General features: G+C 43.1%; 1 protein-coding gene across 1 annotated transcript in view; it reads right to left on the bottom strand.

Annotated features, from left to right (window-relative positions):
- The window catches only part of FBLN2 (fibulin 2), a gene marked incomplete at its 5' end in the record, with an annotated part of 36,495 nt that overhangs the window by 14,262 nt on the left and 6,115 nt on the right, over positions 1–16,118 (bottom strand). The window contains 5 exons of the mRNA XM_009077484.1: positions 1,757–1,891; positions 8,820–8,921; positions 9,346–9,462; positions 11,465–11,671; positions 13,027–13,213. Of these exons, the coding sequence (XP_009075732.1) occupies positions 1,757–1,891; positions 8,820–8,921; positions 9,346–9,462; positions 11,465–11,671; positions 13,027–13,213 (748 nt within the window). The remainder of the gene's footprint in view (positions 1–1,756; positions 1,892–8,819; positions 8,922–9,345; positions 9,463–11,464; positions 11,672–13,026; positions 13,214–16,118) is intronic.

Here is a 16,118-nt window from a genome sequence, read left to right as displayed (position 1 = left end):
AATGGTCTCTTATTCCTTATACATGTCAGGAATTCCAGGAAGAAACCTGCCTCCCTGGATTTATACTAATAGGGCACCTTATTTGAATAGGGCTGGGAGCTCACTGTGTACCCTGCCACGTGTGTGTATATATACATGTACTTACATACACAGAAAAATACTTATCCATCTATGAAAACGATGCTGAAAAAAATCTGAATGAGAAGTAATAATAGTAGCAACAAATTTTGCTTTTGTTTCTTAGTCTGCAGCCAGAGCTTCACACAGCTTTCTCATTTTTTATTCTTTATATCAAATTATTTCTCAAATGGTCACCAACTCTGCTTGCTTTCTAGAGACATTGAAAGCAATTCCTTCAAGTTTCAAACTTATAAATTTACACCCAGCTGCTCTGTGTGAGTAACTGTGGGGATCAGCTGGTGTAGTGGCATTGCTTCCACTTTCCAGTTGAAGTAACCCCACCTTGGGGTGGATTTGGTTTGAAATTCAGTTCCTGGGAATATTTTCAAATGCTGCTTTAATGTATCCTGGTTCCAAATTAATAGCTTGACTGGAAGATAAAGATAAATGGAGGGAAGTCCACGATGGAGGAGTCCCCACTCCTCCAGGCAGACAAGGGGAGAACTGCTGGCACATCTCTTTCTACTCCAGCTCCTCAGTTAAATTCTAAGGTCACAAGGGAACATCACCAGTGTCCCACAAGGTATTATGTTAATAAATTTGCCTTCCATAGTTACAGAGTGAAACAAAGAAAAATGTGGAATTGAGTATTTCATAAACCTCTGCAAATTCAATAGTTACATGCAAAGGATTTTACACAGGATTGTAATGAACTTTTGGTCTTTCTTACAAGTCACTAATTTACAGGCTACTTTAAAACAATCTGTAACTTTTACAATCCTCTATAATCTAACTTTAAGACTAGAAAGTAAATTAGATCAGTAATAAATGTTAGAAATGCTCTAGAGTCAGACAACAGAACCAGACATTCACAAACAGCCTCTTTAAGTACACGAAGCTTCACTTATGAGCTGTATATAGAGTGAGATTCCTGATCATTTCTATTTTATAGCCTTATGTTCTATACCAAAGGCTAAGCTCTTTCCTTAGGCATCTCTTAACTCCAGCTGTCAGGAAACTGTGTAAAAAATGTAGGAGTAAATAACAGTGACTTTTGCCCTGGAAGGCAGGGCACATGTGGCTCTTGCACACTCCTGTGCTGCACAGCAACTACTGCTGTGCTGCAAGCACTGATGTTCCCTCCTCCATTAGACATCTATAGAGAACAAGAAGGGGGAGATGAAGAATAACTTCTTAACCCCATGACCATTCCAAACGTAAATAAATGCAGACAGGCCTCCTAAACACAGGAAGGACCAGGCTGTCAGCCCCATGATCCATTCAGGCTGTGATTCAGTGTTCAACAGCAAACAGCATCAGCCCCTTCAGAGAACAGTGAGCTCAGCAGAGGAGCTAAGGGGAAATTCCTGCAGCAGGGAGATCTCTCTCTCACACCTTAATAACAGGGCAAATCCTAATCCATAAGGCTTCATTCATTTTCTAAATAATTTATAGTTATCCTTGGAAACTATTTCAAGTAAGTGAATGTCCAGGAGGACCAAAACCCAACATTTCCTCGGTGCCTTTTTTAGTTACAACCCTGATATCACAGACCAGAAACAAGTAAATGCTTAGCAATCCATTTCCTTTCCTTTTTGTAACAGTAATTGCATCAGCTGCAAAACAATTGTCTTACCAACACACTCTCCATCCTTAAGCTCATAGCCTGGCTGACAGCTCAGTTCCTGGAGACACTGGAACGATCCCATGGTGTTGACACAGTGCTCTCTCCGCTGGCAGGTGTGCCTCTCTGTTACACACTCATTAATGTCTACAAGAAAGAGCTAAACAATTCAGTGCCACATATTTATCAAATGATCTGCCCCTTCCTGCTCTTTTGGAAGGAGTCAAAAGCTCAAGTGAAACCATTTTGTCCAAGAGATAGTCAATATAGGCTTCACTACAGTGCTCTGATGAAAGCTATTTCATTCCAGGGTCTTTAGTTAGCACAGAGTAACTCCAGAGACACAAGTCACAGGGAGATTTCCTACTCCTCCCCTCTTCCCAGATGTGCAGTGGATGGTGCAGGCATTGAGGACAGGGATGGACAGAACTGATTAAATGCAGGGTGGGCAGAGGATTGATGATCAGCCGGTGGGTTACTGGATGGGAACCTCCTGGACAAGTGAATGAGAAAGTGATTAATGCGTATTGCTTGTCACCAGGTTTTCACAGCTCAGGCTATTTATCAGTCCTGCTGCTTCAGGCCAGCCAGCCAAGAGCTGCTGGGATGGAACTGCTGCAAGAGATGGGTACTGAAACTGCTTGCCCTGCTGAGGTGGAGTCATCCAAATACCTATTTCCTAAGTAATGCCTCATTAGAACTGGATAGGCAAGAACACACGGCGAGATGAACCCTGAAGGCTCAATCAAGTTTGTAAATTTATATTTCAGTCTTTCAAGAGATCTGATTTCGGCAGGTGGAGCAGTGGAAAAGTTCTCTTTAAAAAAAGTCACTTAAATACAAGATTGCAGATTGTAGGACAATCAGGAAAGGAATATGAAACACCTTTAAAATGGTATGTTTTGATAGGATTGGACGAAATCATCTGAAATTCAGGTTTGCTCATGTTAATTATGGAAGTTAGGAACGACATGATGAGCAAATACTTCGAAGCAACAAAGAGGGGTAGAGACTGGAAAGAGACACTTTCTTGCCAATCTCCACAAAATCTCACATGTTCACAGTTCTATACAAAGCTGAGAAGTACTTCTAGAGCTAACAAAAGCCAAATGTGACAGAGCCATTACCAATCATCTGGCTGCTCTGCACATAAAGCTGTTTTCATACAGCACAATAAAGCAAGTATTGTTTAAATCAGATTTTCATTTTGGCTGTAGAACCTCATTCTCAGATAAGTACATCAGATATATGACTTCCCCTGCAGAGCATGAAAACAGTAAGATCCATTGTAAAGGCTTTTTGTCTTAGAAAACGAGTCAGGTTATTTTCTATCAAAGAGATGAAGAGGAGTACCAAGAAATTTCAGTTCGTGATGGACTTAGCTAACTGGTGATGTGCACTGAGTTTCATAAGACCAGTACATTAACTTGGTGCCATTTTACTTCTCATTTATTTTTGTCAGTGCTATTCTTCACATGCTGTGTACTTGCTTTCCAAAGCAAGATTAACCCACAGCAAGGGCCCTACCACCACCTGGACCTCTTTCTGCCTGTCCCACACAAGGTTTGAGTTCTCCCACTGAGTGCCAGGTACTTGCCTACCCCAAAGTTTTTCCAAGGTTACGTCCTCCTAATGCTTGTGCAGTTTCACAGTTTCTATTCATTAGAATGAAGAGTAAACCCCAATATTCTCCTAAGCAATCCTGGGGAGATCACATGCTGGGAGATGCATACAAGGTGCTGTGGTAGACCTCTCCCACCTAACTAGACTTAGTTCTTTAATGATTTTGCTATTTTTTTAATTTCAGAGAAAACAGTTGTGGAAAGCCACCAAACAGCACCCAAACCAGTGCAAGACTGGCTACACCACAGATCTGAGACAATCTGATCTTGCAACCACAAAAAGGTCTGTCATACAAACAAACAGGCAGCATTACACCACATCATATAAACTAAGTCAGTCCAGCACAACGTGAAAAGAGAAAGCAAGTTTGTCTGAAATGCAACTCAAAGAAGGTAGGAATTCCACTTGATTAGCAGGTGGGATACTAAGTAATTAATAGGCAAAAAGAAGGTTTGATTTCACAGAGAAAAAATCTAAATCTAATATAATTTCATGTGTTATCTAAGTTTTTTTGATTCAATTTTCAAATTTCTGAGTACTTGAGAAAATCTGTAGAACTGGCTGGAATGCATACATTAAAATGATGAAACTGGCAGATGACACTGCAGAATTTTTGCTTCCAATGGCATTTTTGTGCACGAGTGATATCACTGATCAAGCCTAATGACTGTGACCTGGGCTGAGTCGCAAGACAAACTCTGAGCCATGAGCATGCAAAGCTCTGCTCTGCCCTGCCCAGTGTCAGGGCATGGGTCTCCATCTCTGACATCAGGCCAGCTGCCAGCCTACTGCACTTCCCTCTTTGGTTTGTTAAACAAACATGCCTTTTTAGTTCATTTTTCTGAACAACTTCCCAAATGCTCCATAAAATCCAGAGTGCCCATAACCTGTCTCTCTTCAGTCCTGGAAACCAACTCAACAAGTCAGCAAGATGTTTGACAGAGCACTAGGAAAAATAGGAGTCATGTTTTCAGTTTGAAACACAGTTAATTCCAACACTGGACCAGCTGTAGTATTCATCCAACCCAATTAAGACTGTGAAGTAGGGCGAGATGATATTTATTTTTTAAAAAAAACAGGAATAAGAGGAAAAATAACTTTGTACTACATTAAAAACAATTCACACAGTTAATTTGTGAGAAATCTCCTTGGTCTGTGTGTATGGCAGCAACATTTCTCACTTTCTGTCAGCAACAACCAAAATGAAATGTAACCCTGTAATACGTCATTGTTCCCCTGGAACTGTTGATGAATACAGCAACATACACATGGTCCCTGGGCACATCTGTGGCCTCCAAGAAGGTGCCATTTTTGCAGAGGAATATCAACATTTACCTAGTAATATTTTTCTCAACACACTGACATCGAAAATTGACTTTGATGCACGTTCTACACAAATGTGAAATGCAGACTCTCTTTGTGCTGCATCTGCAGTTTCTCATCACTCTTTTCAGATTGCTCAAGCTCTACTTGTTTTATGGAATACATCTGTGTAATTCAGGCACATTGCTGCTTTGCAGCCACCACCCATCCTGTGCTCACACACAGTCCCCATGGTGCAGGGATAAAGGGACCACTTACTGCTCCCGCTGTCAGGAGGGAAACTGAGATGGGAGTAGCAAAGAAAGGAGCAAAGTAGTGGTAATGACTTTGCCTGAAAGTCACCAGGAAAAGCAATCCCCACTAAGGACATCCAATCTGGCTCTTATCTCTAGAGAACATGGAGCTTTCCAGCCTAAAGACACTCTAATATCTGCTCACAGTGACACAAAGGTGTTGTGTGCCAGCTATTTAAACAGCTGGTGACTCCTCAGTGTGCATGGTTGGCTTACAGGAATGCTGGATAACTGCTTTTGAATGCACCTGGAATTATAATCTTCCACTGTTTGACTAAAGGAAATTCAACAGATAAAAGGTTATCAGCTGTTTTGTAGCTGAGCAAAGACTGTTCCTCTTGTCCCTAAAATACACAAGGAGTAGCATCATTTAATCAACAAGAATTTGCAAACAAATTACCAAAAGTTTCCTTGTGGTGTCTGAGAGAGCTCAAGGTGGAGCACAAAGCAGTTAGGCTGGAAAAGAATACCTTTGGAGAATGGGGCTGCAATGAGGCAGGGAACAAAACAGAAACCAAAGTATGCTTGTGGCTTCCCCCTTGGACTAGAAAAGTAGGAAAAAATGTTAAATACAGCAAATGTTCTCCTGGCACCACACACGGAGCAGAGCTGGATAGGAGCAGGGAGCACACAGGGGATATATATCCAAAAAAAAAGGAAGAGAAATCTCAAAGTTTTCTAGATTATTTACAAGTATACCTGTAAAAACTGACTTGCATTAGAGGAACACAGAGGTTTGGTATCTAGTGAAGGAAAAGAGGGTCTTTTAGCTTCATAAATGAGAGTTGTGGCTTTCATTTCATTAGTAGTGACTGAGGTTTATCTTGTATCAGTCATGATAAAACTCTGTTATAATGTCATGGGGTAGAGGAGGAAAGTGAATAAAAGGAAGCACTTGGCATCTGCCATAGCAGCTTCTGCCAAAGTTGCAGACACACATGCATTAGTCTAGTTTCAAAATGCCCCTGTGAGATGTGAAAAAGGACAGATCAATCCTTCCCGCACAGGCCAGGGGAAACATCAGGGGCTGAAGTGGCAAGACTCAGAAGCAGAACACAGGGAGGGGCAGTTCCTGCAGCTGCTCACCTGCCAGACCTCATGCTGAGGAGTGTGGTGCCTGCAGCAGGCTCTGAGAGCCAGGGAGCACACACACCATGCTGCCTGGGGGCACCTCCACCACCATCCTCCAGCTCACAGTCTCATACTGTCCCTGCAAATGTCTCCTTTCTTCCAGTGCTGTTCTCTCAGCCACTTCATTTAAACTAAATCATTTCATTAGAGTTCTATGATTATCAGTATCTCTGATTTAAAGATAAATATTAATAATAACAAATTTTAAAAATCCAATTTTGACAATTTCAGGAAAACCCAGAAGATGATAAATCACATTTCTTCTCTAGACTCTGACACTGCAGGAGTGTTCCTGCTTGTGCCCACATGCCACATGAGGCTCATTAATAAGTTGAGATCATAGAGCTTTAAAGACAGGAACAAAACCAAAGCTGTGGTGGTCAGAAAAACAATGTTATAAACACAGGGAAGAGGACAGGGGTGGAAGAAGGCACATGCATTCCACATGACATTATAGCCACAGGCACTGCTGCTTTCACGAACGACGGGAGGTGCCCAGGTACTCCATTTTTCCAGGCAGCACTGCTGCAGCTCAGGTGTCTCCTACAGCAGCCCCTAGAAAAGCACCCCAAAAAGAAACTATTTCATAAGCTCAGGCCTTGGCTATGGGAAACAAATTAAATCCTCGCAAACACACTTGCAAAAATGGATTGGTTTCCTAAATGAACTCAAACAGCAGGGATGATACAGCAGAATTATGACGCATCTTTGACTTTTACACAAAGAAATTTTGTGCCAGAATCAACAAAGGCCTAGTGTGAGATTTAGAATCCCATCCCTTTGGAAGGCATCTCTTCCACTGCCCAGACTCATGCAGATTCCTCCAGCTGTGCTTCTGAAGTTTTGTTGTTCGGTGGTGTCTGGGAGCTTGGCAGTACTGATACTTGTCCAGAGAGATCAACTGCTCTGTTTTCTCAGTTCAGCTTAGCAGCCATCAGTCCTGCTGTGGTCATCACACCTATAGACTCCTATGACTTCTGCACAGTTATTTGTATCCTGAGAATGGTTTGCTAGGGTAAAAGCCAAATAGCACACAACTCATGAGGTGAAGTGGCTGAGCAAATGGTGCACATGTGTTTTTACTCACGCCTATTGAAATGTCATATGCAAAGATGGCCAGAGAGCCTTTCAGCACGATGGTTTGAATGCAGAGCATGAAGAGTTATGATGTTGTGGTGAACGGCTTATACCTCTCGTCTTACCAACACATTTCCTATGCCTGTTGAGTATAAAGCCCTCTGCACAGATCACACTGTGGTTGACACAGGAGAATGATCCCAGTGTGTTCACACATAACTGGCGGCTGGAACACGCGTGAGCACCTGTGAGGCACTCATCCAAGTCTACAGCACATGTGGCAGCCAAAAGGGAAAAACAGAATTCTATTAGAACAATTGCTGAAATGAAGAAACGTCGCGCTGGAGATGTCGAAATGAAGTGCGCTGGAGCTTCCCCATCAGCACCATGCTGTAATACATGCAGTGTTATGCTGAAAATAGGGCTGGAATAAAGAATAAACCCTCAGAGATCATCCAGCCCTTGCTCACATCCCTACAGTTGTGGCATTCCAGAAAGAAACACCCCTAAAAACAGGCAGACATCACACAGGGACAGCTCACACTCTCGGAAGGGAACCTGTTCCAGTGCACCAACACCCTCACCATCAAACCCTTCCTTTAATATAGATTATAAATGTCCCTTGCTACAATTTAAACTCACTGCTTCCACTGACATTTATAAATTTTTTCATTTCCTGTAGGAAAACGATTGCCTTGAAGTGCCCCTTTTGATTCTCACGTTAATTAATCAAATTAGCTTCCACCACACTTGAGTAAGCAGTGCACTGTGAATATTTCATCTGGAGATATTAAAATCCCATTTTCTTCACAGACTATCTGGAATTTCATGAAAATGATTTGTTATTCAATAAGATCTGAGATTAAGAGGGATGCAGATCATTTGTGAGCAATCCTGAGCATTGGAAGCTTTTACTTGCATTTCACTGTTATTGCTCCCATACTTAGGGATTTATCATGGAGGTATGTCACAGGGCACTGCTGCTGACCCCCAGATCTTCCCCAGGCAAACATAGCCTTTGTCACTACTCAGAGATGTCCATTTAAAACTGATCTAATGTGAATAGTCATGATGCAGCTTTGGAATTCACTGCTCACTGCTGTGCAGGCCTGAGCTCCAGCACCAAGGGGAACACCTGGAGCTGGACAGGCTGCTGTGGCATATCCTTCCTGGCTGTGAAGGTTTTCAAGGCAAGAGGAAATAAACCCCAAACAAAACAGATGTGGCTCTGAGGGCTTCCTCAGGACAGCAAACATGCCCATGTCCTGCTCACTGCTCCCACTCTCAAGACAAAAAGCTGTGTGTCCATAGCTGTGCAGACAGACCCTGGGGAGGAAGCATAAAGGAAAGAGAAACCAAGAGGGCTGAAAAAAAAAAAAAAAGCCTGGAATGTCAGAGGAAAAGAGTACTAATCCAGGCTTGCCTTCACCTGAAGTCCCCAGGTAACAGCCAGACTGTGCTTCAGGAGTTATCTGTGGAGCAAATCTAGGATTCCTTCTGCCAAATGGTCTCTGTAATGCCATTGCAATTCAAAATACTGAAAATAAGGAACCCCTAGAGAAACCCCCAGGGGGTATAAGAAAGACAATCGTTTAACCATGTCTCTATGGTGAGCCCAAACCACTTACCTTCACAGGAAAACCCATCAGCCATGAGTGTATACCCAGCCAGACAGGAGCACACAGCATCTCCTTCCACAATATTGCAGAGGTGTTTGCAGGGGCCGTTGTCTGCACAAAGCAAAATTGCACAGTACAGCATGGATCAGCTGCAGTCACACACCCCCAGGGCAGCCAAACACAGTCTCAGTTCAGGCCATGCAAGCAATCTGTCCAGGCAGCCCTAATCACTGCTTACAACCCTCCTACTGTGCACAAACACACCTGTTCCACTCCTACCTGCACTGCTCCCATTAAGCTGCACAGCTGCACTGCTTACCTCAGACTAAACAGCGGGTGGGTAATGACCCTGAAATCAGAGTGTAGCCTCAAAGGACTTCCTCAGGTTTCCCCTGACAATTCCCCAGCCTTGTGCCAGAGGTAACAAATCAAGGATGTATGCTAAACCCAGACTGGTGAAGGGATAAGTGGAATTTTATTCCATCTCTAAACATTCCTTACTCTTCTGCATCTGCAGTTCACACCTCCAACATACCTTTACACTTATCCTGTTCTTCCTGTAAGGACACAACGAGAATGGGCTGAGAGGGAGAGGATACTGGAGGGATGGTGGCTTCAGCTTTCAGCCTTGTCACCTGTTCTCTGTCAGGATCTGTAGGGCAAGAGAGGCAGAGAGGATCAGGGGCAGCATCATCCCCAGACACCCCATGACAAGGGGTTCAGTCTCATTTATCCCACTCCATCATGGTTTGTAGGAGGAAACAAACATGGAGACAGACTGGGGAGCCTGGCTTGAAATAACTCATACGGTAAAATATTGCAATACCTGAATAAACCAGAAAGTGTTAATTTCATTTTTTTTAAAAGTCTGCTGTATTGTAAATACAGTGGCTGTCTCATTTGGTGTTAGATGGGAAAAAAATCCGAACCCAAAACAAGCCTTTGACCTTATTCTGTCCATCCTGTTTCACAGAGCTGAACAGCAGACACTTACCTTTACAAGCACAGGATACTCTGGAACGACTTTTATACAGCCAAGTGGAAAACGTGACAGCTGCTGTCTGTCATTAAGATTTTCAACAGACAGTAATGTTAAAGGTATCAGAATAGTTCAAAGAGCTCTGTTACATCAATAAGAGCAATCCAGTTTATCAATATCATCAAAACAGAAGCCTATATCCATAAGGCTGAATTCTTCCTTAAGAGGGATGTGTCCTGTTCCCACTGATCTGAGTTCAAGTGTCACCTGGAGCACAGTGTGAGCCACCAAACAATGACCACATTAAATGACCAAGGGTGACTGCAATGCAGGTTCGGGGTATGGGAGAAGTGATTTCAAAAAGTAAAGCCATCACAGACATACAATGGGCTACAGCACAGACACAACCAAGAGTACCTGCTTATGACATGGCCCCAGAAATGCCAGAGATGTACATGCACACACACAGGAGTGAGAATTATAAGGCTCCTGTGCCACACTGCCAGGTGGAGCACAAGGTTTAGCCCAGCACGGCCAGTGAGGTGTCCTGCCCCCTCCCTCAGCCAGCCCTTAATTCCACACAGGAATGACAGACCCAACCCTGCTCCCCTCACTCCTCCCGTGCACCTCATGCGTCCCACGTGCCACGTCACAATCCTCCACCTCAGCTGAACTCTGCAAACCTCTCTACAGCCGTAAGCACTCCAGTTCTGCAGTCTGGAACAACACTCACTACCCAGACACGAGATGTTTTCACCCAAATCTGCGCTTCAGCAGAGTTAGTGGTGGGAGAAGCAAAGCAAAGCAAAACAAAACAAAAACACACATATGCTCCAGGTGAACAAACAAGCCAAATTCTGCAGTACTAAAATAAGAACCATTTTCTTTGCCTCTTTTTGGATCAGGTTCCTTCCCCAGGATTGAATATAAACAACAGAGCAGACAGCTGCCCCAGAAACAGTCAAGTACATTGATGTAAGCACTGCACACCACATTGAGAAGGATGACATAACGAGTGCTCATTGTTTGGCTTGGGCAGGGAGTATTAGAAGCCTAAGGAATTCTGCCATTGGATGGACACACTGATTTTGCTAGTTAAATAACTGAAAGCACTTGTAACTTATACAAGGTTTCAACTTTTGGGATTATCTGATTTGAAATCTTGCCATTGGAGAACTCCAGACATCAAAACAATTACAACACAATAGACTTTCTCTTCCAGACTTCCACCACACTAGATAAATTTAGAGTTTGTTATCACTGAGGGATGTTAATGATTTTAGATAAAAATCAAAGCTCAGGAAGCAATGCTGTCTGAGTTAAGTTTATCTAAAGGAAACCTAACTGTGAAACACAGAATTACTCTGAGATGAAAAGGCATTTCATTAAAAATCTTTACAAATCTCTTTCTGAAAAGTGCAAACACTCTTGATTTAAACATATGAAATACCACCCTGATCTCATGCCACTGAAACACAAAAATAAGGCATCATTAAGTTTCCTCTAATATTACTTTTCTTTACATTATTACCTCTCCAATTTCTACAGAAATGCCCCTGCCTCAACACCCGCAAAAACCTCACAGAAACTCCAGAGATACTAAAGAAAAGCTTTGTAGATCAATGCAGGTGGCACAAAGACAGTCACTCATGGTATTCCCTGTCCATTTTCTCACCTAGAGAGCAGCTGGACCCATCATCTTGCAATGTGAATTCTGGAAAACATGAGCACTTGTAGGAGCCCACAGTGTTGATACACAAATGCTGACAGAGCTCCCCACCATAGAGAAGACACTCGTCCAGGTCGTCTCCAGGAAGGTTATTTGACAGTTCAGTTTCACTGCTGATGGATAAAGCTTCATTGTGATCTTCTGTCTCTGAAACTACAACAGAACAACTCCTGTTGGTTCTCTGATGGGACTGGACAGAATGGAGAATTTGTTCACATGAACTCCAATAAAGTCAGATCTACCGAAAATTGTTACTCCAAAGATGAAAACCAATTAACCCATCCTGAAGATAACACCTTCTCCTTCTGTAAGCCCGAGGCACAGACATTTTACAGAAGCCACTGAGAAACAGGGAGACCCTGGGAGGTCACAAGCTCAGCTTTCACACTGACCATCAACACCATTGCTATTGATATCTGAACTCAGGTATCACATCTGAAATTGGCCTCACTAAAGAACCACACTGAATTTCAAATTTCAGGAGAAAAGTTGGTTTGGAAATTCTTTTCAACACCACAATTCATTGTACCAGCATTACCAAGAGCCTGGGTGGTACTGAGCAGTGACATGGCTTTCCCACCTACTGCTTTAAAACATCAGCCAAAGCACCATCCTCCTCCATCCCTGACCAAGTCTGACAAGACTTTCTGTGATACTAAAATTAGTTGCTCAGAGATTTTCCCAGCCAGCTTTCCTTAAACACATACATTCAAATTTCCTTGCTCAGTGAGGTCTCAGCTGAGTTGCAACAAACCTTTTTGCTTGTTTGTGAGAGAAAACACACATTTAATTCATGAGAAGAGAATGGACAAAAACTGCACCTCAGCATATGCAGGAGGTTACCATGTGACTCGTGTGACAGGTAGGTATGGAGTGATGCTGGAGGAAGGGTGACCTTGGGCTGAGGGAGGAAGCATAGCAGTCCAGGCTCCAGATTTGCCACATTCCCTTTGCTGTGCCTCTTTGGCTGCAGGACTCAGCCTAGCTCTTCAGCATCACAATGTTTATAGGTCTAAAGAGTGGAAACTAACTCGCAGTGCTCTGGGGCTTCTCCAGAGCATGCTGTGAGAAAGCTGCCATGATGTTCAGCAGTATGGCATGAAAGCTATTCCCAGGATGTTTCATTGATACCATAAGCCATGGGATTATTTAAGACTGGACAAAATTCTTCCTTTGCTTTATGCAGAATCTTTGAGGGTTGCTTCTGCTAAAAGGCAGCTTCAATTTGCTTCTTACCAAGAGCTAGTGTCAGGTCTCTGGACTATGTGACTCAGGGAGAAAAGACAAACAAAAGACCCAGCTGCTACAGAAGGTATGTTTTAAGGAGCAGAAACATCCACATATGTTTTGCTTTCTCAAAACTGTTTTAAGAACAAGGAAGTCTATACTGATCTGAGAGGGAAAGCAACTGTGCTCCTGTCACATTGCTCCTTCTAGCACCTCCCCATACAACTGTGTGAGACAGAGATCTCATCTGCAATGTTTTCAAATGATAAATGTACACTTACCCTTCTCAGGTGTTACTGTTGGCAAAGGTTCAGGATGTCTTTTTATTTCTGGATGGATGAAGTGATCCCCCCCTTCACAGCAGGACAGCATCACGTGGCTGCAGGGGTAGCCCAGGTTGATGTTGGACTCACAGGTTTTCCCCTCACTCCTCAGCCGCAGGCCCAGATTACAGCAATCACAGCATTGCTGCAACAGAAGGTGACTCTCAGTAACGAGGATCTGGAAGCATTGGCACAGGCTGTCCAGGGCAGCAGTGCAGTCACCATCCCTGGAAGTGTGCAAAGAACTTCTGCATGTGGCACTTGAGGACATGGTTTAGTGGTGAACACGGTGGGTTGACGGTTGGACATAGTGACCTTAGAGGTCTTTCCAACCTTAATGATTCTGTTCTGTTCTATGATTCTCTGATGTAATACAGCCTGCTCCAGGGATGAGCCCACACACCTAGAACTGAGCTGCACTTCCCTTAGCAGCAGAGCATCTGGAAAAGCACTTTGGGTTTAGACAGTTGTAAACATCAAAGCTTTATTTGTGCTTGGTTTTGCCATTCTGCACAAACGAGAGAGCTGCAACCAGGCTGAACACAAAGTCTGGTTTTGCCACTGATTTCAGCAACTCCATGTGTGAGGAAGTAGAGGTGCCACAGATCAGCCTCTCTTAGCTCTTGCATGCAGCCATTGCTTGTGTATAGCATATTGTAAACAAAGTAATACAGATCTATAGCTCTTCACATTAGAGCTCAAAAAATGATTAGTTGTTTGAAGCAATGAGACAGGAGTTGGAAATGCTTTGCATGGCCTAGAGGATCAGCAGTCCCCGAGCCCTGTCAGTATGTCAGTAAAGACTCTTTCCTCTCTGCACCATTGCCCTGCAAACCTGCTATGACCTTCAATTACCTGACTGTGCTGGGCAGCCTCCCACTGAGACAGTGGCTGGAGGGAGGCCAGGGTATATTTTATAAGCTATTTGCCTTTCTTTTCCTTCTTGAGACAATCTAAGCAGTAGCTTCGCTGACAGGATGATGCAATGGGGCCTCCCACCTCTTCCAGTTTCCTGTGCTGCAGGTGGCAGATAAAATCTGTGTGATGCTTTACTCAGTGACCTACAAATCTATTGCACTGACAGGCCATGAAGTACATCAGATAAATGATATCAAATTCAAAAAGACCATACTGTGTATGCATAGTGGATACGTAACCAAGCAGGGAAGCTGAGGAGCTGTGAGTCTCTGCTGCAGAGACAACAGGGGTCACATGTGAATTGAAGATGTCTTTCTGGATTTAAATTTGTGTCCTGTCACCCCTAATATATCAATCTAGATATATATAGATATAAATAATATCTATTTCACTGAGAGAAAAATGCAACTCCTTTGGTAGCCATCCAGCCTAGCAGCACTCACTCACAGACTGCAGCTACACTGAAACAGCCTCTGTTCAGAGAGCCCAGAGAGTTCCTTCAGTCTGTTCAAACATTCAGCCTATGAAAGGCATCAGACACAGCAAATGAAGGGCATAATTCAAGCTGGCACCAGTTAGCTGTGTCAACAGAAAGTCCAAGGACGGAGCAGCAGCAAACAGAACTCAGCTCCCACTTCCCCTGAGGGAGATCCCTGACCTGAGGAGGGCAAAGAAGAGAAGCAGTGTTGTAAGGGCTGCACGAGTGTGGAAATGGGAAGGAATCACGTTCCATGATTAGCAATCCCAGGTGGGCATTCACATTAACCCAAAGCCTGTCTCCAGTAGGGAGACGGGAAACTCAGCCACTGACAGCTCAACCCACAGAAACTCTTCCACCACGTCACATTTTTCAAGACTCAGACGCTGCAGCTTTCGGGCTCCTTGAGCATTTCACACCCCATCCGTAGCCTTGCGTGTCAGGCAGTACTTACAGCTGCAGCTCGTGTTTTCTGTCCCTGCCCCCTAAGCTGAAAAAGCCCCAAACATCATAAAGAGTAGACGTTACTCACATTTGCAAATATGCACAGCCATAAGGAGTTGCCTTTATGTGCCCAGATACATGTTTGTGAAAAATTTACAGTGCAGGTCCTGAGGAAGATCGATTATTTTGACACTAAATTGGCTTAATCACCTTTTCAAAAGAAGTATTAAAATTTTTGAAAAGTAAAAAAAAAAATCTAACTCCAACGGATTGTGGTCAAGTTAGGAAAGGGGAAATTCCTTCCTCTATCCTCCCCCAACCCAGAATACTCAGATTCAAAATTTTAGGAAATGAAAATTCTATTTTCTGTTAATATTTTTATTTTTGCTTCCATTTTTTCAGCTTTAATATGCAAAATAGAAGTAGTTCAGGAAAACACATGTTTTTACTGAAGTACTGTAAAATATGGAATATTTGCCTTGAAGATTATGGCTTATTCCAGGCATAGTTTTGATTCACAATTTATCCCACATGCAGGCATCACAGAGAGCATTAAATCAATCATACACCTTTGGGTTCACATACTTTCCAGGTGAATACAAGTGTCTCATTTACCAGAGGAAAAATCTGTGCGTCAAAAAGTTCCTTCTAAAATGCGAAAAATTGAATGTCTTGATCCTCTTTTAGCTAATTTTTGAATTTCACCAGAATTCTAGAACTGATTTAATAGCAAAGATGACTATTTTCACACTGCAATTGGGAAACACACCTTCAGCACCATTCTTGGATTTCTATGACTTTCTGTGTTCCCCTCAAAAATACCTTTGCTGGAATCCAGCAGAATTGGATTTACTATGCTGGCATCTCCACCCACTAGGAAAAAGTCCTTAAACATGTGCTTTTTGTATTAAATAACAACTGAAAGCATCCTAAGATTAGGTTGTATTGAACACAGGGGGAACTCCTGGATCGAAACAACCAGCACTGCTGCATCCACCTGGAAGCAAAAGGAAGGACCCACATATAAACTGCCTGAAGAGCACCTACCCATGTTTGTTACCTGGAAGTAAAACCCCTGGCTTTTGGGAGCTCAGTGTCTTGCCAAGCTTTTGGGGCAGTGAACTTATCTTTCCACATTCCAGGCCGACTTTTTGAATTATGTCACCCAGGCACTGCAGTTCCTGAGAGCAGAGAGCTCACCACTACAGAC

Source organism: Acanthisitta chloris, unplaced genomic scaffold, assembly GCF_000695815.1.
Source record: "Acanthisitta chloris isolate BGI_N310 unplaced genomic scaffold, ASM69581v1 scaffold12666, whole genome shotgun sequence".
Lineage (NCBI taxonomy): Eukaryota > Metazoa > Chordata > Aves > Passeriformes > Acanthisittidae > Acanthisitta > Acanthisitta chloris.
Note: the sequence above shows the minus strand (reverse complement) of the source record. Positions and strands in the feature narration are given on the sequence as shown.